This window comes from Bos javanicus, chromosome 12 (assembly GCF_032452875.1).
Source record: "Bos javanicus breed banteng chromosome 12, ARS-OSU_banteng_1.0, whole genome shotgun sequence".
Classification (NCBI taxonomy): Eukaryota; Metazoa; Chordata; class Mammalia; order Artiodactyla; family Bovidae; genus Bos; species Bos javanicus.
In genome coordinates, this window is record NC_083879.1 from 29,827,999 (window position 1) to 29,852,561 (window position 24,563).

General features: G+C 39.8%; 1 protein-coding gene across 2 annotated transcripts; it reads left to right on the forward strand.

The window, feature by feature from the left end:
- The first annotated feature begins 894 nt into the window (after positions 1 to 894).
- HSPH1 (heat shock protein family H (Hsp110) member 1) lies at positions 895 to 24,563 on the forward strand. Of its 2 annotated transcripts, XM_061434830.1 has the most exons (18): positions 895 to 1,508; positions 3,901 to 3,958; positions 6,156 to 6,296; positions 7,030 to 7,152; positions 9,623 to 9,722; positions 10,803 to 10,936; positions 11,364 to 11,608; positions 12,138 to 12,366; positions 12,743 to 12,849; positions 13,096 to 13,229; positions 15,052 to 15,260; positions 16,926 to 17,057; positions 19,431 to 19,568; positions 20,835 to 20,960; positions 21,961 to 22,068; positions 22,169 to 22,288; positions 22,514 to 22,675; positions 23,656 to 24,563. In XM_061434830.1, the coding sequence occupies exons 1-18, from the start codon at positions 1,402 to 1,404 to the stop codon at positions 23,860 to 23,862; spliced, it is 2,580 nt and encodes an 859-aa protein (XP_061290814.1). In that variant the 5' UTR covers positions 895 to 1,401; the 3' UTR covers positions 23,863 to 24,563. The 2 variants fall into 2 exon arrangements, with proteins under 2 accessions (XP_061290814.1, XP_061290815.1); XM_061434831.1 differs by lacking the exon at positions 16,926 to 17,057 and having other exon boundaries at positions 996 to 1,508.

The following is a 24,563-nucleotide window of genomic DNA, read 5'->3' on the forward strand; positions in this document are numbered from 1 at the left end:
AGATTCGATAATAGCAGCAAACTGCCACTCCCCCCTCCCCCCATTTTTAATGCTCACCTTCTAATAAAAAATAAGTAACAGGGATATAGCTTTTCAGGGAAAGAAACAAAAGCTGTTTCAGACCAAGCGAAAAGCAAAACTTATCATTTTGGCTTGGGAGTGGCAGGGCAGAATAATGTCTGTTCAAGTCAGATGGAGCAAAATTAAGCAGAAAGTGGTACCACAGATAGCTTTGCAAATTACGCCACACCTAAAATTCGCTTATAAAAAGTAAAACGAAAACGCTGATATTTTATTCCACAAAACAATGTCCTGCCGCTGGTGAATACAAGAGCATTTAACACAAATTCTAGGATTGTTACTAGAAGTTGAAACGCAAATTTCTTCTTCTAATTCATAATTCACCAGCTGTGGCGTAATCAAGACAATAATAGAAGCGGATACCGAACAAGCACGCAAACAAAACAACGCTGTAGCTGGAGAAAGCGCGCAAGAGCAGCAGAGAAACAACGGCCTCTCCCGAGAGCCTCCCAAGACAAAGCCAGCTCCCAGCACGCACCGCGACCAGGACTACACATCCCAGCATGCAAGGCGACACTGACTCCCAGCTGGACTACGGTTCCCGAAATGCTCTGTGACAGCTGGCCAGCCTCCCCAGTGGACGGGGGTCTCGGGTCTCCGCAGAAGTTGGGGTGTGTGTCTCCGCCACCTGAGCCTCCTCTCCCAATCTAAGGGTCAGACACCATCGCCCACTTGTACATTACGAAGATTACGATTTTTTTCGAGTCATTCTTCGTTGCCCATTTTATTAGGACGGCAAAGAGCCTCTAGCTAGGGCGGGCGGGGGCGTAGGCGGGTCAGCCTGGCCAGCTTGAGCCAATAGCGCAGGAGTGGCTTTCTGGCTGCCATGGCAACGGCGGCCGTCCCCAGAGGGACCAGCCACTCATTGGGTAGAATCTTTCGAGAAGGCTCGAGAAGAAGGAAGCGGAAGTAGCACGTGGAGGGGCCGGTGGAGGCGCCGGTGAGTAAATGCCGCAGATTCTGGAAAGTTCCGATCAGTGAGATACATAAGGCTGAGGCTCTGGGACCTCCCCTTCTGGGTCGGTAGTTCAGCGGCGCGCCGGTGAGCGAGCGGCGGAATATCCCGGCCGGCAGCCCGAGCTGCGGAGCGACTCGCGGACACCGAGCGCCGCCTTCTCCTGTGGCTACTGCTCTGCGAACCACCACTGTCCCCGGGAAGCCGGAGGCGCCAGACCGGCAGACTGTCCGTGTGTCCGTCCGTTCGCGTGACAGGAGCGGACCCCACGGGAGCCGAGCGCGGCCGGGGCAGGAAGCGGCGGCCAGGAGGACGCAGACCCAGACTCATACAGAGCCGAGGAGGAGGCGGACCGAGAGCCGGCCATGTCGGTGGTGGGGCTGGACGTGGGCTCGCAGAGCTGCTATATCGCGGTGGCCCGGGCAGGGGGCATCGAGACCATCGCCAACGAGTTCAGCGACCGATGCACCCCGTAAGTGGGAGCCTGATAGGGGGGGCAGCCGGCGGGTGCTGGGGGTCCCGGGGAACCCAGGCTTGTGGTTGGCCGCGGAACGCCGGCGGTAAACGGAGCGCGGTGTTGGGAGCGGTGCTCCCCTCAGTGGGGATCGGGATGCGGGCTGCCTGGTCGCCGGGTAGGGGAGGGCGCCTGCAGCCGCATATCGGAGACGGGGTGTCTGGGATTCGCGGGGGCCAAGGGAAGCCCGAGGATCGAGTCTCCCCGGGGTGGTCACTTCGGGCGGGCTTCCTCCTGGGAGCCGGTCGGGGGCCAAGCCGGAGACTTGGCTCCCTTTTCTTGGCGAGAAGTCTCTGCCAGCTCTTTCCGCGGCCGCCCCCGTTTCCCCACCCGGCTTCTCGGAGCTGGCTGAGCCGCCCCCAGCTCGTCCCCCTCTTTCCTAGCCTGTCTTTGCGCACCGCAGAGCTGGGGCTGCCGAGCCTTTTCTTCCGCATTGTGAATCTCGAAATGAGCTGGAAGCTTCCAGAGCCTGTGTGCTGCTGCTTGTGCTGTGAGCCAGTGGATTGTTGTTAGCGACCACAGACTCACTGCTCTGGTAGATGAGTGTATCTTCTTACGCTCGGATCATTAGTGAAAGATGTAAATGATCTTTTTGCTCGTTTTATGAAAGCCATTATAGAGGAATCGTGTTCTAGTTTTTTGTTTTTTTTTTTTTAATTTTGCACAGCTTAAATAAGAGAAAATAAAAATTGCACACTTGTGCACTAGAACTGGATGTTGTCACTGAATTAAACGGTATATTCTACAGCGGCATGGGGTGGGCAAAGGGTAACGTTTTAAAAAGCAACTTTTTTTGGAGAGGGTCTTAATTTTTGAATATAATGTATAAGGAATGAAGCATTGAGCCCAGAGGTGAAATGACTGGGCTTCTATCAATATTTGAGTGCAGATGAACATTTATAAAAGTGAATGGAAATGAGAAAATACCCAGAGACAGTGTCAGTACCAATAGGAAGACTTATTCCTTAAGCATCTCATGCATCAACCTTTTTATAAATCTACAGTCTTCTTTAGCTGTGCCAACGTCTCTGATTGGAGTATATAGTAAGGAAAAAGAATCTCAGGTTTTCATGCCTAGGGGCAGTTTATATCTTTGTTCTCTTTCGTCCAATAAAAGGAAGCAAAGCTATTGCAGGAAAAAATTTGTATTTGTGGTTATAGAGATCACTGTGAAACTAAAGATGACAGATGTGTCTCTCAAAAAATACAAGCGGAGGGCAGTATTGGAGTTTAATATTTTATGTAATAGATGTTTGACTCAACTGCATTGGTTACTATTAATTTGTTTGGTGAAATTAATTTTATTCTCCCCTTGGAAAATGAGTAAATTAGTCGGCCAACTGTATATTTGCTTTGAATTGGGAGTGACTGTTTTCAGAAGGTATCTTAAAGGTCCAGCCTTTGCCCCAACAGTTCTCTGGCTTTTCGGAGGCTATTTAGCACCTGCTCAGATGATTTAGGTCTGAGATGTCTCTATTATAGCAAATTTGAATTTGATTCGGCTTGGTATTTAATGCCCTCAATGTATTCCCACTTTGCTCCTATGGCAGTTACTCTTTTTCCGCCTTCTAATCTGAAACCTAATTCACTTCCATCCTTCTGACAAGACTCTTGTGCTTGTCTCTGCTCTGTGCTGCCATTCTGTTCCCACTGCTCTGAAGGCTATTTCACAGTTACAAGTCACTTCATCTCTTAAAAGCTGACTTAAAATGTCACTGATTATTCAGTCATTTTGCTCAGCATTTGTACTTGGTTCTGTTGTGGTACTTGCTCTGCATCATTTTTACTTGACTTGCTCAAGTAGAGTCTTCTGTATAGGACCCCCTCTTTTGTGCTTTTAAATTCCGGAAGCATAATTGAGGCCCACTTGTTTCTCGTTATATAAAAATTTTCTGAAGAGTCAAATGGCTTATTAGAACAGCAGTAGGTAGGATAGTGATGTTTAGATTTCTATGAAGTTGATAACTGCCATATTTTTGTCAGTGGTGTCTAGGACCAAGTTAATAATAATACACTGTAACTGTTCAAATCATTTTCAGAGTAAATGTCCACTTCCTAACCATTGGGGCCTGGAGAATTATGCTGGTACTTGTGCTCTTGGAAAATGTCCTCTGAGCCTTGAGCAGTCTGGAGTGGGAGCTGGGGTTGGAGTAGTGGGAGTATGGCGGCCACTGATAGGATTCTCAGAGGAGCAGTTAAGTTGGGCCCTCATAGAGGAGCTGACCAAAGCTTTAGACTCCAAACTTGTGCTAAATTGTGTCCCCCTTGCCTAAAAATGGAAATATATAGAATTTTCCTCGTGTCAGTTAAGAAACATTTGTGAAACATGGGCTTTTTTCATCTTTTCTAGATCAGTCATATCATTTGGATCAAAAAACAGAACAATTGGAGTTGCAGCCAAAAATCAGGTATGTTCAAGAGGATTCTGATCATTTTTAAAAGAAGACGTTTTAAAAATAAAATCTCAGAAACATACAAGAATATGAAATACCTGAGCCTATTTGTTTTTGAGTTTGTGGACTATAATGCAAGTAATTCTCATGAGCCCTTGCATGTATGTTCAGTCGCTCAGTCATGTCCTACTCTTTGCAACCCCATCAACTGTAGCCGGTCAGGCTTCTGTGTCTATGGACTTTTCTAAGCAAGAATACTGGAGTGGGTTGCCATTTCCTACTCCACTTATGAACCCTTACATCCTTATTTTCCTTTTCTCTTCCTTTTGTTTTATTGAATAAGATATACTTTAACTCTGTAATTCTCCAACCTTAGTTTTTAATGTGTATCCTATTTTCTAAGACATTTGATTTTTTAAAATGAGGTACATGAAATTCTTTCATGTGAAGTTTCTCATGATACTCATTTAAGAGTTAAAGATTCCTTTTATAGAAGGAACTTCTAAGAAGTTCTGTTGTTTAAGAGCATTTTCAAGTTACTTAGTAATTAAGGAGAACTTGTTGTTTAGGCCTGTGGTATCCTATAGAGTAGCCATTAAATACGGTTCTTGAGCACTTGAGATGTGCCTAAAATCTGGGTTAAAATGCAGAGTATGAAATATATGCAATTTTGAAGGCTTAAAATGAAATAAAAAAAGCATTTCATCAGTTTTATACAATGAGTACATGTTGAAATGACAGTATTTTAGATATATTAGGCTAAATAAGTTATTGGAATTAATTTTACTTATTAAGAGGACTTGACAATTTACCTATGTGACTCCCATTTAGGGCTCACATTATAACGAATTTTGGGGGTTAGGGAGAAAAAATAAATATGAAAATCTAAGAAGGGGACTGAAAGCAGTCCTATATATGTAAGCATACCAGAGTAAACATGCTTTGTATACCTTAAACCTACACAAGGTTATACATCAGATTTACATAATTAAAAGTTGAAAAATTCTTTTAAATACAAAAAATAGTATTGCTACAAAGGAAACAAAACTCTAATAAACGCTGGAATTCTGTGTCACGGCTGGTTGGAAGAGAGGAATGAAAGAAAAGAGCAGGGAAGAGAAATGGGCATGCCACTCAGAGTGACCTACTCAGAAGGGAGAGACTGGTGAGGTAGCAGCCTCCCTGGCTGGCTGTAGAGAAGACTCACATCCCAGACCTGAGAGCCACTGCATTGTTACACAAGGAGAATCCACTGAGGCTTCGATCTAGCCTGTAGGGTACTAGACATCTGTCATCTCAGTTCCAGAATCTCCATTGTTTGAAATATTCCATATTATTTGAAAGCTTGTGTTGCCAAGCTGTATTTTTCCCCTTTATAAGAAGTAGATCAGAGACAGAAGTAAACAGTGAACTGTTTTGCTGTTCGCAAACTAGTCACTTTAGAAGTCTTAGTTTTCCATCTTTTATTGTAATTATTTTTGTGCTTTAAATAAGATTCCCACTGCTGACATCTTTGAGTGAAGTATGCTATCAAGTGTGACTTTTGTATATCCAGAGCCTAACCATAAAAAATACCTACAGTTAGTTGAAAGCATTTCCTCATATGGAAACTGAATTATCCTTACCTTTTCAGAGTCCAGAGTGCTCAGCCTTACACCATGGAACCACTGTCTATCATTACCTTTTCTGCTTTTTGGTATAGATTATTAATATTCCATGCTATTGATAGGAAAAGTAGCAATCCATACATTTTGTGGCTCAGAATAACTTATCCTGGCCACTTAGCGACTTAATAGACTATAACAGTTAACTCCTTTTTAGAAAAACGTGATTGGACTCTAGGGCTTTCTAATTACCCTTTTTCAGTTATTTGTTAGGTATAAAACAAGTTCAGTGGGAGAAAAGGAATGAAATAAAGTGATACATAAAGTTCTTGGGGCTTGTTCAGAGTTTTAGTTGATAGTTTCATTACCTTTGAGTTCATCTTGCAGATTTGGAAGCCTGTGTGTGTATTCCTCTCACTGCTTCCCTCCTGGCATTTCTGTAGGAAAAGGAGAGAAAATAAAGTGTATTCATTGGTGGAGAAATTCAGGGCTCTTGGGCAAGTTACTTATATCCTGGTGATTTGAGTTGAACAAGTGACTTGCTTTTTAATTGCTATAGCTAGTGATAGATGTTGAAATTAGAATTTAATTTTTTTTTTCTTTTCCAGCAAATCACTCATGCAAACAATACAGTGTCTAATTTTAAGAGGTTTCATGGCCGAGCATTCAATGACCCCTTCATTCAAAAGGAGAAGGAAAACTTAAGTTATGATCTGGTTCCAATGAAAAATGGTGGAGTTGGAATAAAGGTAATTTAATTGAACAACATTAGATTCCTTACTAAGAAACTGTTCAGTTCATCTACAGAGAAAAGTACTTAATTCTTAGTAAGTATTTAACTCGGTTTCTCTAATTGGACAAGGTGGTCTTTTATTTTTTATCTGGTTTTTCTTAAACTATGGGTCTATGTTTAAATCATCCTTGAAGAATTAACTCGGATGGTATATACTGCTATAAAACTTAGTTTGTGTTTCTTATAACATCTTGGCAATTAGAAAAATGTAGAATTTCTGGTGTCTAAAGAAATCTAAATTGTGTTGTCGTATCAAAAGCAGTCTGTTCACTGTAGCTCGTTCGCAGTTGTTTGGAGAGCTCTAGTGTAATACAAGCAGAAACCTTTTTTTAAACTACAGAGGCATTCCTGTCTTATGATCTACACAAAATCATGTTTGTCTCCGTGATTCATCTCTTCGGTGAGATTGGGACTCCACTGCTGTCTAGAGTGCTTGGTCTAGTACTTTGGGTAGGGAAAACGTGCCCAGCTTCGTTCCTCCTCTTCATCTCTGGGCAAGAATATTTCTTTTTTCCTTCTGCTTTGCTTTGCTATCCACTTTCTCTTTCTTTTTCCCTTTCCTCCTTTTAAACAGCCAAAACAATAAAGGTTTTCTGGAAGAGAATATGGAATGATGTTTGGACATTAATATTAGTAGCGTGTAGCTTTGAGGACTGCAGTAATGAGAGCATTTTCTTTCCTCAACACAGGTGATGTACATGGATGAAGAACATCTGTTCAGTGTGGAGCAGATCACAGCCATGCTGTTGACTAAGTTAAAAGAAACTGCTGAAAACAACCTCAAGAAGCCAGTAACAGATTGTGTTATTTCAGTAAGTAGAATTCAGCAAGGCAATGTGTTGTATTTTAATTTGCCTTCTTCGTGTTACTTTTTAGTATTAAATGTGTGAAAGCTGTTCTACTACCAGAGATCAGAATTCTGCTGCACTGTATCACTGCAGTGTTGAGCAGCATTGCAGAGTAGGTTTGAATGCTATCTTTAGCCAGAAGTTGCAAAGTTTTTTGTGTGGTGGTGCATATCAAAATCTCCTGTTGGGCTTTTTGAAAATATAGACTGGCCGATCAAGTTGGAGGATGTTCTGAAAAGTTAGTCACCGTATTGAGAGACAATTGTATACATCCATGAGAGATTTCACCCACACATGGGAACCAGTGAGTTCTTGGTGAGCAGTATTTTTACCTAGGGACTCCCCTGGCGGTCAGCGGTTGGGATTTCACCTTCCAGCACAGAGGGTGCAGGTTCTGTGAGCTAAGATCCTACATGCCTAAAGGCCAGAAAGCCGAAACCTAAAACAGAAGCAGTATTGTAACAGATTCAGTGAAGACTTTAAAAATGGTCTACATCACTCAAAATTAAGATTTCATGCCTTAAATGTTTTTGAACTGCTAGCAGAATTTTATCAAGTCTTCCAGTATATACTTCACAAATGGTGATATGCCTGATGGTCCCTAAAGATGTCCAATAAATGGAAAAATTATGGGGTAATGTACTCTGAAAAGAGAACTTAACATTTGACCTGAGTCAGTAACTTACTTATTCTTCTGGGTTAGAATTTTCATGTGGTGAAAATCAGAAGTTTATTATGGTAAAGATTAAATGACTTTAAGGTTCTTATATCCTTAAATTACTAGGATTCTAAATCTGTATTCTCTAGTATGGTAGCCAGTGGCCACACATGGCTTCTGAGCACTTGAGAAGGAGCTAGTCAAAACTGAGATGTGCTGTATGCATAAAATACACACCAGCTTTTGAAGAGTTAATATAAAATAAAGAATATGAAATATTTTGGATACGTTGGGTTAAATAGAATATTTTATTAAAATAAAAAATAAAAATGATCCACATAAAAAATATCTTTAAAAAGAAAATGTAACCAACCAGTAGTGACAGAACCCAGGTTTTTAGCATTGGTAAACTCACTACTTCAATGGACAGTTGATAATTAAGTTTTTCAGGAGGATTTACAGTGGACAGGAACCCTCTTTTATTGGCAGGGTGACCTGCCCAGACCCATCAGGAGCCTTTATGGTCATGCACCTTGGGATATGAGAGAATCCTGAGATAAGAGAGGCAGAAAGGCTGAAGTTTCTCTTGTAGGACAGAAAGTGTTCTACTAAAGGAATATCTTGGAGAAATGCTGTTAGAGAGGGGCTTCCCAGGTGGCGCTAGTGGTAAAGAACCCACCAGCTACTGCAGTATACGTGGGTTCAATCCCTGGATCAGGAAGATCCCTTGGAGGAGGGCATGGCAACCCACTCCAGTATTCTTGCCTGGAGAACCCCATGGACAGAGGAGCCTGGCGGGCTACAGTCCACAGAGTCAGACATGACTGAAGTGACTTAGCACAAAGTTATAGTTTTGAGTCAGTGGTCCTTCCTCCTCCCCCCACTTCCCTTTAAATAACCTCATATGGAAAACTGCAGAAAGTAGGGTTCTGATTGGAAAGGTGAGCAGAGACCTTTGCTCTTGGCACTCTTTCCGAAGCATTTATAGATACTTAGGGATAAAATGTGGAAGCTCCTGTACCAAGTTTTTTCTTAGGTACTTTCCAGTTAAGTGATAATGTGAATGTATTATTAGATGCTCTTCTGGAAGAATGTGCTAGTTAAAATGGTGTCCTAGAAAGTGATCAAAAGGGTTCATCTAGGTAGAAGACAGCACCGTTAGAAACTATCCCTTGAGCTGCTTTTTGTTCTTCCTCTTAAAAAAATCAATAGGCTTTGACAAAAAAAGTTGCATTTTTGTAACCTTAATTCAGGTCTGCTGAATTAACAGGTACCCCATCTACTAATGCTTAAATCCAACGAATAGCAAATCAAAGGGCAGTGGCTAGAATTAACTTTGTATTATCTTTAAATTTCTGTAGTCTTTATAGTGTAATTACATTTGATGATGACTTAGCAGAATAATTTCCAAATGTCAGTAGAAATACGACCACTTTAGAAGTAGTATTTCTTCCACTTAAATGTAAAACTTTGTTAGATTTAAAGAATTGGTAATATATCTTATGAATATCTTGATTAGTTTTTATTTCAGGTTAAAATTTGGTTATAATAAACCTGATACTTAAAATTTTAGGGCAATCTTCTCAAAAGTAGTTACTGTTTCTTAAAGTTAAAGAACTCGCCAGAAACTTAATCTAAAGTCCTTCTTCTCTTTCATGACATGGCTAGGCACCTGTTTAGCTGGACTGTTGTGAATTGCTCGCTGGTGGTTGTGAGGGATTTGTATGTATTTTGGTTTTCTAGGTAAGTTAAAGTTTTTTCCCTTCTTGTTTGCAGGTCCCTTCTTTCTTCACAGATGCTGAGAGGCGATCTGTCTTAGATGCTGCGCAGATTGTTGGCTTAAACTGCTTAAGACTCATGAATGACATGACAGCTGGTAAGAAAAAAACTGTTTTTGTATAAAACTTAACATACTGTTGAAACTAAAGTTAAGACACACGTGGTCCTATTATCAAACACTTCATGTAGAAATACCACCTATTAAAAAACAGATTTGAAAGCAAAAGTTCTAGTCTTTCAGATGCTTGTTTTAATCAGAAGTTGGAACTTTGTCAAATGGATGAATCTGTTTTCATTAGGAAACACTTGTGTATATATATTTTTAATCTTTTGAATTAGTTGTGTTGGGTTTAGTGTTTTTATTTCCTTACATTGGTTTTATAGTTGAGAAACAAGTTTTCCCACAACCTTATTATGGGGTTTTAGAACTACCTCAACTATTGATTTAGTGGAAAACTTTTTTTCCCCTCATATGTTTCCCAATTGTTGGTAGTTGGAAGTCGGTCGTTTCTCTTATGTCAGATGTTGATATAAGCCTTGCCGTTTGCTGGGCACTTTGCTAGGAATGAGTCGATGGGGAGCAAAGTGTTCATTAGCGCCGGTGTCAGTTAATGGTGATTAAGGATGGACTCAAAGTCAGTTACACCCTAGTGTATTCAAGCAAAGCAAATAAGACTTTGTTTAGCATATTTTTAATCGATATTTTAAGGATTCTTAAAGTATTGATAAAGATGTGTTCTTGAATATCCACAGTGGTTTCAAAATTCGTAAAAAGCAAACCATAGACTGTTTAAGGTAGATCAGTTATTTGCCTTGAATCCAGTTGGTAGGAACTGTAGTTGGTATAGTTATACATTAAATTCTTAAATTTTTTTGGATAAGCCGTCTCCTAGCAGGTTGTGGTTCGAATGTAAGTATGTGTAACGAGTCTGATACTGTCTGTGTGTGGTTTCTTGTGGTTTACATGCCATTGTTTTTGTATTACACATGTCTTCTCTGTCACATCTCTTCATGTATTTAAAAGGGATGAAGTATGAAGTCAGATATAAAAGAAATGTGTTCACCTTGAACTGGTCGAAATATAGTCAGGTTCCCTGCATGTGTAATTATATCAGTAACTATGAAATTACTGAAAGAATGTGAACCAAAGTATTGAAACATACTAATTTCCTTTTAGTTGCTTTGAATTATGGAATTTATAAGCAGGATCTCCCAAGCCTGGATGAGAAACCTCGAATAGTGGTTTTTGTTGATATGGGGCATTCAGCTTTTCAAGTCTCTGCCTGTGCCTTTAACAAGGGAAAATTGAAGGTAAGGTCATAAATTGGAACTAAGTGACCCAGATAGTAATGTGTGACAATTGTTGTTACTTTAAGCTACTGAGCTTCTTGGGTAATGAAGAGTTTGGGATAAAGCTATTAACAGAGAATTGTTCCTAAGGTTGATCTCCATAAAGACAATGCAGTTGTCTTAGCACGCTCTTAATTTTTCTTGCTTAGGAAAGAAAAACTTTCTAAGATTATCTTCTATGTAATCATTAGAATTAAAAATATCATAGAGATGTAGCATTTCATTTGGATTTTATAATGACATACATCCTAATTGACTTGGGTTTCATGTTGTAGTTTAAATAGAAATTTTGAGCCTATTAGTCTTTGATTGAGTTAGCAACATTTAAATTTTTGGTTACAAATATGATTGAAAATAACCAGATTATTTGTTGTTTTAACTAAATTAGGTACTGGGAACAGCTTTTGATCCTTTCTTAGGAGGAAAAAACTTTGATGCAAAGTTAGTGGAACATTTTTGTGCAGAATTTAAAACTAAGTACAAGTTGGATGCAAAATCCAAAATTCGAGCACTCCTTCGTCTGTATCAGGAGTGTGAAAAATTGAAAAAGCTGATGAGCTCTAACAGCACAGACCTACCACTGAACATCGAGTGCTTCATGAATGACAAAGACGTTTCTGGAAAGATGAACAGGTGTGTCTCAAATTCTGACAAATTAAATAGAAGGAACTTCTTGCTGAAACTCTAGTCCGGGTGTCAGTTCTAACTGAGGTCTTCTGAGCCTTGGCCCACATTTCAAGATTGTACTACCGGAAAGACTGTCAGCATCATTAGAACTAGAATTGCTTCTGCAAAGAGGGTTTTTAAGAAGATCTGTGCTAAGTGTTCTCATAGTGAAGTCTTTTTAGTATTATTTCTGGGCCAAAAATGTCTTGTAATGAAAATGGGATCACATAAAACATTAAGGACTAAAAATGGAAATCTTAAAAGTGATTTCTTCTGTAGTTACTCATTTTCTTTTCATTCTCCCTCCTGCATCTGGATTTTGTGTATTTTTAGGGAAAAAAGTTATTAATTATGGTATGGCTAAACCTGGCCCATGTGGAATTCAGGGTGTCTGAGAAGAAAAAAGTTTGTTGGGTTGATAAGAATTATTTAAAAAGTAGGACGGGATATTGGCCTTAAGATCAGTTTTCTTAACGTTTTCCTCTTAACTGCTAAGGGCACAATTTGAAGAGCTCTGTGCTGACTTACTGCAGAAGATAGAAGTTCCCCTTTATTTGTTGATGGAACAAACTCAGCTCAAAGTAGAGGATGTGAGTGCTGTCGAGATAGTTGGAGGCACTACACGAATTCCAGCCGTGAAAGAAAAAATCGCCAAATTCTTTGGAAAAGATGTCAGCACAACGCTCAATGCAGATGAAGCAGTGGCCAGAGGGTGTGCGCTGCAGGTACCATCTTCACATCTTCTCTGGGAGTCATTCCTCAAACCACTTCTGCTTGATCTCATCCTGGCAGAGTCCTGTGCCCAGTTAGACACCACCAGGGAGTTACTTTTCAATAAATCAATAAGGCTGTGGGGACACAAGGATCTTCCAGTGTTGGATGATTTGTTGTGTTATTTCTCTTTTATCTAGTGAATGCCCCTGTTATTTATCTTTAGATCTAGTGTTTGGATGATACTTTATGAATAAGACATATATATATACACTGTGAGCAGTTTTGAATTTGAACCTACCCATCCTGTTTGAATTGATCTTTATGTTAGAAGCTGAGTGAAATTTTTCATGTGCTCATGATAATCTCTTTTTCTTTTTCTTTTTTAAGTGTGCAATCCTTTCCCCAGCATTTAAAGTTAGAGAATTTTCTGTCACTGATGCAGTTCCTTTCCCAATATCTCTGGTCTGGAGCCACGATTCAGAAGATGCTGAAGGGTAAGTAGGAGAAAATAATGTTCAGATACTTGGTTTTAATATATATTAAAAAAATGAACGTATGACATTGACGGTAGAGTGTTTGATTAACTGAGATCTTTTAGCAATCAAACTTACCAAACTACTTCTCTCACTTTGGGTTATGCCTGGTGCGATGGGGTTGATACAGCTTTTGGTTGTGTTCTGTTGGTGTAGCACGGTGAGCTTGAACCCTGGAAGTCCTGAGTACCTTTGCTTTGCTCCTAGTGTCCATGAAGTGTTCAGTAGAAACCACGCTGCTCCTTTTTCCAAAGTTCTCACGTTCTTAAGAAGTGGGCCTTTTGAGCTGGAAGCTTTCTATTCTGATCCTCAAGGAGTTCCATATCCAGAAGCAAAAATAGGTAAGCAATTAATTGTATTTATGCTTTTGAAGATTTAGTGTACCAACTTAAACACTCTGCTCTCAGCAGTGTTGAGTGGAATGCAGTGAAAACGTGAAGTGGAACATAACTGAAAATGTGAGGACGGTTTCAATTTGGAATAATGAAGATGGGGAAGTCTCTTCTTTTATTCATGACTAAACTGGCCTAAAGAGATGAAATGACTTGTGTGTGTGTGGACACTTGAGTATTTTTCCTTTTCTGATACAATCTGTACTTGAAGATTATCACCTACTTTTAGTATTAACCTTTCCTCTGAGTGAAATGTTACTTGCAGAACATTATTTCAGTTTAAAACCTGGCTTGGAAACCGTTGAAACTATCTCCGAAAGCTACCTTTGTATTGTAATCTTTTTTTTTAATACATTTTTTGGGTACATTTTTCTTTGAGAAGTTTGACACTGTCCATCTATTTTGGCCCAAAGTGACACTGAAAATCTGTGAGAGACCTACAGGCATCTTCTTGTATCTCTTTTCCCAAGTAAAATGCTAGTATTGCTAGGGCCTGTTGGGACTCGCCTTTGCCCAGCACCGTTTCATAGTGAAATTGTTGGAAGGAGTCTGACCTGGCCAGTTGTGTTTTCTTTCTTAATCCTTAAAACTGAAAATGTTCTGACACAGGAGGGTTTTATATTTTAAAATAATTTTTTCTTGTATTTGTTGATAGAGAGTTTAATCATTGAATATAGACTAGACTAAAATTTTGACAGGCTGAATTATAGTCCTCATTCAACGGAGGATAAAATCTAAGCTCTTTAGCCGTTTTGTCACCAAAACTGAAAAGCCTGCACAGACTTACAGAGCCATCTTACATATCTCTCCTGTGAGTCATCTTGAGTACCCTCTGGTTAATGCTGTTTCTTTAACTGGATCTTACGACAGTTACTTCCTGAACCTAGTGATTTGATAATTAATGAAGGTCTATTCCAACCTATTTCACTGACCTAGTAAATAAATCTAACTTTCTGTGTGTTTGTGTAAACAGGACTTTAAATACAAGACTATTAAATCCCATGTAGCGCTTTGCACATAATAGGTTCAAAACACTTCGTTTTTTCAGTGGTATTTGTAGTAACAATACTGTTGGTAGAGGTGATAACTAACACGTAGCACTTGGTTCCGTAGTAAGTGCTCACCATAAACCCTTATGAACTCAAAGAAGCATAGATGAAGTAACTTACAGCCATCACAGGGCCAAGATTCAAGCCCAGGAAGTCTGGGTCAGAGTCACCACTCTTGATTTCTACTCGGTCATGCTCTGGAACTGCTCTGTAGTGCATCATAATTTTAGGCTTTGGTAACAGGTTTTATCTCACCTCTCCTATTTGAAACAGAAGAAAATGTTTAGATCAGTCAGAAAACAGTATACCCTACCCTGAAGTTCCTACAGAATCAGAATGAGGCAAGCGCTTGATACCATTTGCCATATACTTGGGATTTTCATGTTGAGGTTGTGCTCCCCTGTAAAGTGGGGTAGGGGGAGGCGAGGATGGCTGGTCTGTGTCTCACACAGTGTCTGTGTCAGAAGTGTTAAATAGAAAGTCGTGAGAGTGCCCTTGCCTTGGAAGGTTTCATGGCATTTTAAGACTAATCCCAAGTATTATAAGTAAACTGTACTTATGAGTCTATTTTAAAAGGTTATATTTCTGGTATACACTAAAGGACTTAAGCCTAACTCACTTGGTAGAGAAAATGGAATTTTGGAATCGCAGTCTTTCTTAGCATTTGTCTGCGTGATAGATTTAGATTTGGTTCTGAAATTGTCGATTTCTTTTTGCTGTAGGCCGCTTCATTGTTCAGAATGTTTCAGCACAGAAGGATGGAGAAAAATCTCGAGTGAAAGTCAAAGTACGAGTCAATACCCATGGCATTTTCACCATCTCTACAGCGTCTATGGTGGAGAAGATCCCAGCCGAGGAGAACGAAGTGTCTTCTCTTGAAGCCGACATGGACTGTCAGAATCAGAGGCCACCAGAAAACCCAGATGCCGAGGTAAGTTTGTAGGTAAGCCTTTGAGATTGAATATATAGTTGACTTAATTCTAAGCCTGAAGAGATGGGTAGGAAAAGATTAAAGTGTATTTTTCTTCATGATAATTAAAATTTTCATTAATGATGACAGTAGCGATTACTAGATGATGGTAATGTACAGCCTGGAGTTTGGTGGACTGTGATTAAATTCTGTGTAGCTTTATTTGAACCAGCATGTGACAATTCGATTCAGAGTGGGCAAAGTTTCTTGGAATTATATTTTTTAAGACCTAGGCCACACATTGAGAAGTCAAATGCTGATTGATGATGATTAAGAAATAAAAGACTAAAGAACTGTTCATTGAAATATATAGCAGATATTAAAACTTTTTTTGTTTGGTTTGTTTTTTAGTCATATGGCAAAAATCAGTTTTGGTATTTTCTAACTTGATTGTAGTTACATGGTTTTCTGGGTTGTGAGAGGAAGGAAGTGCAGTATCCGACTAGAGTTTAGAAAGTTGTTAATTCTTCATGATGTTAACTGGACTTCTATTAGCCTAAGTGCTAGTTTTGCATGGTCAACCAAAGAATTTTAAGAAACTTTAAAATAGATGAGCTCTTATAGTTTACTTCTAGACAGTAACCAGAAATAGCTTAAATGAAGAGGTAAGGTAGGCGGTTACAGTGTTTTAGTTCCTATGAGCAAGTGTGACATCCCTGTGGTCAGAGAACTGTTAACCACTGTGACCATTCCTAGAACATTTAAGGAACAGGAGCATCTGAGCCTTAGCTTTGTTCTCATCAGGAGGAACTTCAGTGTAATGAATTAAATGACCAGTGCCACACACCAGTGCTTTCTCATCTGGCTACAGACACCATTATTCTAATGCCTGTTGTATCCAATCTCTTAGTACCTTTTAGATGTATATACACCAGCAATGCCTTGCTTCTGGTACTTCAGTGTCTGCCTTAGGATCTTGAGACTCTGGAAGAAAATTAATGAGATCTGGAAGAAAATTAATGAGAGACTTCAGTCATTAAAGTTAGAATGCTTTAGGCTTCTCCCTAAGATGGGATAAGATCATAACAAGCTCTGATTTACTGGGGGATTGAGGCATCCACTAACATGTAGCATTTGTTCTTTTCCTGGGATTTTTTTGAGGTGTAGACTGTTGGGTCACGGAAAGAGAGTGGAGACAGAGAGGGTCTTCCGTCTCTAAACTGGAGTGATGAGCTCCCAGATGATGGATTGTTGGCTATTTTATATAACTCCTCAGTCCACTGACAGGCGGATATGTTGAGATGTGTGATGGCCGCTGGTGAAGTTAGGTTTTGGGAGCTTATTTTTGGGAGAGGCCTGGAGTAAACCTATTTGCTTTTGAGAATTAATGTCTCTGCAGTGCTAGAGGGGAGCTTCTTGAAGGAGAGATGTTGTCATCACATCAGTCAGAATGCCTACTACTTGTGTTATTTAACTACTAACTGTTATCATTCAAAGAATTTCTTACAGGTTTACAATATCTAAGAAGTTTTCAAATACTTGTTCGTTATGCTTTATTCAGTATCTTTTCCCCCCACCTGTTAAGACTTCGGAAATTGCGTGTACTGTCTTTGGTGCCCTGTAACCTTTCAGTTTATACAAGTACACCTGCTTTCTACATCCTTTGTGCCTGGGCTTTCATTTCAGAAAAATATCCAGCAAGACAACAATGAAGCTGGAACACAGCCCCAGGTACAAACTGATGGTCATCAAACCTCACAGTCTCCCCCTTCACCTGAACTTACCTCAGAAGAAAACAAAATCCCAGATGCTGACAAAGTGAGTGACTCTTCTAGTTCATTCCATTAGACAATGTTGCAACCTGTGATCGTTAATGATATCATTCAATCTGCAGTTTCAAGAGCAAGCACCAAGTTACCTTATTCTATGTAGGATTTTTTCTCTCCTGTTAATTTTCTGTGTTTTTCAACTGAAACCAGTGAGAGGTACTCCAGCTGAACTCTTCTACTTTTTGGACCTGAAAGCTTCTCTTGAGTAACTGCCACTGCAGGCACCCAGGGGCGGATGCGCAGCTTTTGCTGTCTTGTCTAGTGCTGCAGGTGCCTGCAGTGCCAGCGTCCGAAAGAGACACGTGTCAGTGCTGCTGATGGGTTTTCACTCGAAGTCATCCGATGATAAATACATGGGCTATAGGAGTCTAGTACAACTTTTTTCTCCTCTTAAATTGCCTGTCAAATTTATATAAACTAATTACAACGATCTGGTAATAAGTTTCCATTGTTATTCCAGATCTGTGCTTTGCAGAACTTCGTTCTTTGTGCAGGTTGCATGTAAATTAGTCTTTCATTAGAAGTTTGGTTTTCTCTCATTCTGAGGATAGAATTCTTTACCTTCAAATGAATTACCGAATGGTCCATTGCAGTCCAAATACATGTTACTCTTAGTAAAAGTATCTGGTTTTAAGCTCCCATGCCCTGACTGATCCCCTCGGGGGTCCTGATTCTGATTTCTCAGAGAAGCTGCTGCCTCCTCTTGAAGAGTTGGGTGTGGATGGTCCGGCAGCGATGGCTCCTTAACTTCAGTGTTCATCCCCTTCACCTAGTGCTGAGCACTGACTGGCTCCTGCCAGTGGGCTCCATACCTGTTAGAACACGACCCTGGGTGGCGTCTCCTGTTCCTAGCTGTACGTGGGACCACTAGTGCCAAGCCCCAACAAGCCCGTTGGGGCGTTACCACACACCCCCTTGGAGTGTCCCTTGTCCATGCCATGTCGGATCCGTTTTGTGATACGTTGGTTTTGTCAGCAGTTGGTTTAATGTTGTACTGCGAGTCTTATCCCAACTTAACCTCCATACCTGTGGCTGTCATCCATTTGATTCTCAGTATCTGTTGCACGCCTGTGTTTCTGCCAGGTGTAGGTGTCACTTCTCTTTCTTGGGTTTCGTGACCCCAGAGCATGCACAGTATACTGTGGGGGTGGTGGGGGAGTTCTCGTGCTCACTGGAGGGGAGAAGACAGGGATGTGGCAGGCTGGCTGACAGGATCCTCCTCGTGACCCAGCTCTGAGCACTTCACAGACAAGTGATCTCTCAGGAACTCAGAAACAGAAGCCTGGAAAACACATCTGAAAAACAGTCTCTGTCCTTGTGATTGTCAAGCCATTGAGCCTCTTTCAAGTCCCAGTTTCTTTTATAGAGGGTCTGAAATTTTAGCATCCTTCATGACTCCCCCACGCTACCTAGTGTCAGTTCCTGTCGTGCCTCGTGGGCTCGTCCGTTGCTGTTTTACCATCGCAGCCAGTCAGGGTGCATGTTACATGCCCCTTGGTTTCTCCTCATCTGGTCTACAGCTGAGTTCACTAAAGTTGTGCTGTTTGTCATTTGTGTCTAGAAGAACCTGCAGAAATGAAAATGCTAAGAACATCTTGGAAAATTAAAGGCCATAGGAGATACTTACTTCTTTAGCCCTGTATTTACGTATTTTGGAAAAACTTAACAGTAAACATAGTGTTTGCTACATCATTCCATTTACTGTTCTAAGACTGTAAAAACTTTTCTTTGACCTTGCAGAGTTGCTTATGAGAAGTGGTACAACTCAAAGGCAGATAGTAGAAATAAGGAGATGGATGTATACACACACATATATGTGTGTGTATATAATATCCAAATTCAGGGAATTTTAAAAGGCACTCATCAGTGTACTGATAATTGTAGCTGGAATATAGGGATTCAAATATATATTACAGGAATAGAGTTGATCCTGACATGCTTAGCAGCTGGTCAGAGTCTTATCTGTGGTTACTATTAGATTATAGACTATAATTTAAAGAAGTGGTAATTTAATAGTATTTTTGACTTTGCCAAGTTGCAAACATCGCTTAAAGGGATTAGAAAGTTAAGGACCTGTGAAGAAAAGCTTTAGCCAGAGAGATTAAATTTGAGATGAAAAATGTTCTGGTGAATTCCTGAAGGGGGAAGTATGGCAGGTATAAGTGTGATTGCAGCCCTGATTTAAAATGGATGGGTGGGTAGGAGGTAGATGATTTTACACATTCTTGCAGCTTTATGATTTTAGGGATTTCACTTTTGCCTGAGTCCTCAGTAAGTATGATAGGGATATTTCTGTTATTCAAGAACTATTTAAGAATTTTTCTTTTCTTTTCTTTTCTTTTTTTTAACCCCTCTTCCCAAGGCTAATGAGAAGAAAGTTGACCAACCTCCAGAAGCTAAAAAACCCAAAATAAAGGTGGTGAATGTTGAGTTGCCTATTGAAGCCAACTTGGTCTGGCAGTTAGGGAAAGACCTTCTGAACATGTATATTGAAACAGAGGTAATTACCTCACTTAAATATTTTTATTTTGGAATATATTTATTTGTTTGGCCCTGTTAGGTAAATGGCTATAATTCTTTTATACAACTTTTAGGGGCAGAATGAAACCAAAAACTAATGGTTTTTAGTTAAATATTTTTAGCAAGTTTTTTTCCCCCTAATATTTTTGCAACTTTATTAAAGAAATCTATATCATAGATCATTCTGCTTGGTGTAAAATTGATTGCCCAGGTTCTTGTGAAGCAATTGAGTGCTGGTATCTTCTAGCACAGAGCACAATACCATTGGTATGTCAGGCCACACTAAATATTTCTGTTAAAATACATTGTACTTCTCTGTAGTTTGGATAGGTGAAATGATTGAAACTCTGTTTTCCTTTACTGAGATGGGACTATTGTGTTTAGAAATTTAATAATAAACCCCTGTTTCCGTTTGATAAATAATATGTTTGTGCATGCTAAGTACCTTCAGTCCTGTCTTGAGTCTTTGCGACCCCATGGACTGTAGCCCGCCCGGCTCCTCTGTCCGTGGAGTTCTCCAGGAGAGAATACCGGAGTGGGTTGCCGTTTCCTCCTCCAGGGGATCTTCCCGACCAAGGGATTGAACCTGTGTTCCTTGTGTCTCCTACATTGGCAGGCGGGCTCTTTACCATTAGCACCAGTAATGTGGTGGCAAAATTGTGTGGCCGTTACACATTGGTCAGTATTAATCCCAGTAGGAAACAACCATGTAACTACATAAAACAAACAAAATTGTATAAAAACAGTAGATAATTTTTGTTCCCTTAATGTTAATCTGAATTGTGAAAGTTACATAATGTATTGCGTTCAGTTGTGTCCAACTCTTTGTGGCCCCATGGGCTGTAGCCTGCCAGGTTTCTCTGTCCATGAGATTTCCCAAGAATACTGGAGTGGGTTGCCACTTCCTGGTCCAGGGGATCATCCCAACCCAGGGATCGAACCTGCATCGCTTGCATCTCCTGCATTGGCAGGTGGATTCTTTACCACTAGTGCCACCTGGGAAGCCCTCTAAAATTTATTATATAATGTTAAAAACAAAAAAATCCTCATTCTGTGTGTTTAGAAGATGAAGAACTTCATAGGAATTGTTGGAAGAATCTTATGAGATATAAATTAGAACTATTAAAACTGATTTTTGGTTGAGGGGGTGTATAATTGTTGACTTTATTAATTCCAGAATCTAAATAGTTAAAATTCAGTTGCATTTAGCAGAAGATGGGAATTAACCTTTTCTGTTTCTGGACAGGGTAAGATGATAATGCAGGATAAATTGGAAAAGGAGAGAAACGACGCTAAGAATGCGGTGGAGGAGTATGTGTACGAGTTCAGGGACAAGCTGTGTGGACCATACGAAAAGTTCATATGCGAACAGGTGTGTTTAGGGCTGTGTTTATTCAGATAATCTCACTTTGAAGTGCTTAATACCAAATTTGACATTTAAAATCTCTACTAGATTGTGTAACTTGAGCTTTTTGAAAACAGATAACTTGAAATCATATAAACAGAGTCATGGAAAGAGAGAGAGGCTAACTAGCAGTGTGCAGTTTTATACTGGATTATCCTAGTGACTTTACTCTCTACCATTGAAGAAAGAACTTGTCAGCACTTTTATTCATAGTCTGCAACATCACAGTTATTGGGGAGGTAGAAGCATAAATAGGAGAAAATCCTTATTTTCAAAGACCTCAGAGCCTTGGTTGCTCTGTCATTGCTTTATCCATAAGACTTGTTCATCCAGTCATTCCAGAGTTTGTCAGGGACCATAAATCCCAGAGCAGAAGCATGTCTGTGGAAGATGGGCCTTGGAGAAAAATTGGGCTAGTTATAGAAATCCAGAGTGGATTTGTATAACTTTACTCAACCTACAGCTAGAGTATAACCACATACTTTCTGAGTTCGTTAGGAATGGCAGTTGTGTGCAGTGGTTGAACTAGCAACTTGGCTTGGTTCCCTTTCAGTATTTGGTGATTGTGGAAGTGAGTAGGAAGTTACTAATCAAAACCTAATTGTTTCGGAGAATAGGAAGAAAATTGCTCTTCTACGACGACATTTTAGTCAAATTGTGCAAAGTTGAACTTCTAAAATTTATTTTAAGTCCATAAGAGCAGTTTACCACAGATTTTCAAACATCCTTAGGTGCAGAGAGACTAGCCTAAGCCTAGCCCCCTCCTCTGTGTAAAACACTGTCTGGAGCAAGCTGTGGCATGTTTTTGCACCTTGATGTTTTTCAGTGAAGAGAATCCAGGTAATCAGGTTTGCCATCTGGAAATCAGATGAGCTTGATACTGAATACTTCTGAGGATGACTGTTCTGTCACGAAAGCTTTTAAAGTAATGTAGGCACTAATACTGATTTTCATGTTCCGTATGTAGGATCATCAGAAGTTTCTGAGGTTGCTCACAGAGACTGAGAACTGGCTCTATGAAGAAGGGGAGGACCAGGCTAAGCAGGCGTATGTTGACAAGCTGGAAGAATTAATGGTAGGCGCTTCTCTCCTCTGGAAAGTGGTACTTGTGTTTCAGACTGTAGACTTCTAAAATATAATTACTGCTAATATTAATTTATCACATTTGGTTTTAGAAAATCGGCACTCCAATTAAAGTTCGGTTTCAAGAAGCTGAAGAAAGGCCGAAAATATTTGAAGAACTAGGACAGAGGCTGCAGCACTATGCCAAGATAGCAGCTGACTTTAGAAATAATGTAAGTCTCTGTACCCAGTGAGGACATGAACCCTGGATTTACAAGCTGCTGCTTAAGTGGAGGAGTCTTCATTGTGAACAAATGGTCTTAAGTCAGAAATTAGGTTTTGGTGTGTGAGACGAGGAGTTATTGATAGATTTGAACTTCATGGAAAATTGGGTCCAGTTAGATGTTAGTTACTGTTAAATACTTGATTCTACAGAATGGCCATGTTTTTCTATTTAGGATGAGAAATACAACCATATTGATAAGTCTGAAATGAAAAAGGTTGAGAAGTCTGTTAATGAAGTGATGGAGTGGATGAATAATGTCATGAGTGCTCAGGCTAAAAAGAGTCTTGATCAAGATCCTGTTGTATGTGCTCAGGAAATTAGAGCAAAAATAAAGGTGAGTGTCACTGTCTAGTGTTTACTGCTGTGGTTTCTTAGGGATTCTGGTTGCAATGATTTGAACCTTAAAAATAGCCATTTTTTCTAAATCTTTTTACCTCATCCCAAGATCAGATTTCTTAATGGTTCGTTATTGATATTACAAAATGTGGGAAGGCCTTGTAAGTTTCATCCAATTTCTATTTCTTCATTTAGTTCAACAAATACATTTGTTGAGCTTCTACCATGTGCCCAGCTTTTGTTCTAGGAGTTAAACTGTCAGTGTACAAGGAAAGTCCCTACTCCTGTGGAGGTCACCTGCTGATAAATAAGTATGGAAGGGTATCAGACTGTGTTAAATGCCAAGGGGAAAAAATAGTCAAAAGGGACTAGGAAACTTGGTGATGGGGGGAGTCCCAGGTTGGTATTTTATCAGGGACCGTCTTGCTGAGTTCATGAGGCTTGAAGGAAGTTGGTAAGAAAACCAAGGAAGGCGCTCTGTCTGGAAGAATACTCAAACACAAAGATGGTTAACATTAGCCTTTGAGGTCATGGGCTATAAGCTTGAATTCCAGCTCTTTGCTCACTACTTTTTCTGTTCCTAAGGTTAAGTTACTTAACGTCTCCTCTGTAGGAGATGATGCTAAGTCACTTCAGTCGTGTCCCAGTCTGTGCAACCCCATAGACGGCAGCCCAGCAGGCTCCCCCGTCCCTGGGATTCTCCAGGCAAGAACATTGATACCTTTTAATAATTGCTATGAGGAGTAAATGGGTTAATAATAAACTGAATAGTTAGCAAGTCCCTGACACATTGTAGATGAATATTTACATATCTAGATCAGGCTTCAAGCTATAGTTTTAGGCAAATGTACTGAGCAGGTAGAAGTCTTTGAGATATGTATGATTGGAGTTGGTTGAAAAATACTGGTTTAAGTATGTAGGAAAGTAATTGAAAACATTGGAGTTAGCCTGATTATTAGTTTTGTTTTCCTTTCTTAGGAGTTGAATAATAATTGTGAACCTGTCGTAACACAACCCAAACCAAAAATCGAATCGCCCAAACTGGAAAGAACTCCAAATGGCCCGAGTACTGATAAAAAGGAGGAGGACTTAGACGGCAAAAACAATTTCAGTGCTGAACCTCCACATCAGAATGGAGAATGTTACCCTAACGAGAAGAGTTCCATTAATATGGACTTGGACTAGATGACATGAAACTAATTTCGTCCTTCAATTAATAAAATATTTTTGCCATAGTATGTGATTCTACATGACATACTGAGACTATTTATATTTTCTTTTTTAAGGATGTTTGGAAATTTTGTGTATTATATGGAAAAAGAAGAAGCTTAAGTCTGTAGTCTTTATGATCCTAAAAGGGAAAATTGCCTTGGTAACTTTCAGATTCCTGTGGAATTGTGAATTCATACTAAGCTTCTGTGCAGTATTACCATTTGCATCACTGAGGATGAAATTGACTTTTGTCTTTGGAGAAAATAAAGTGTACTGCTTGTTCAAGAGGGCTGTGATTAAACTCTTTAAGCATTTGTTCCTGCCAAGGTAGTTTTCTTGCATTTTGCTCTCCATTGCAGCATGTGTGTGGGTGTGGATGTTTATAAACAAGACTAAGTCTGATTTCATAAGGGCTTTCTAAAATTTAATTCTGTCCAATAGAATATGACTTTTGCTTTGGTATTAATTATATTAAAAATCCATTGACTAAAAGCAAAAGCTAGTGAAATGTGTTCGCAGCATGCAGAACAAAACCTTTACAGTCTCTCTCGTTGTACAGTGCGTTGTCATGTGGAGGTGCGCCGTGGAAGAAACATTGATTCTGTTTGTAACTGATATTGTGAAGCCTCTTATGAGCTTTAAAATAAAGTTCATCTTACGGTGTCATTTCTAAA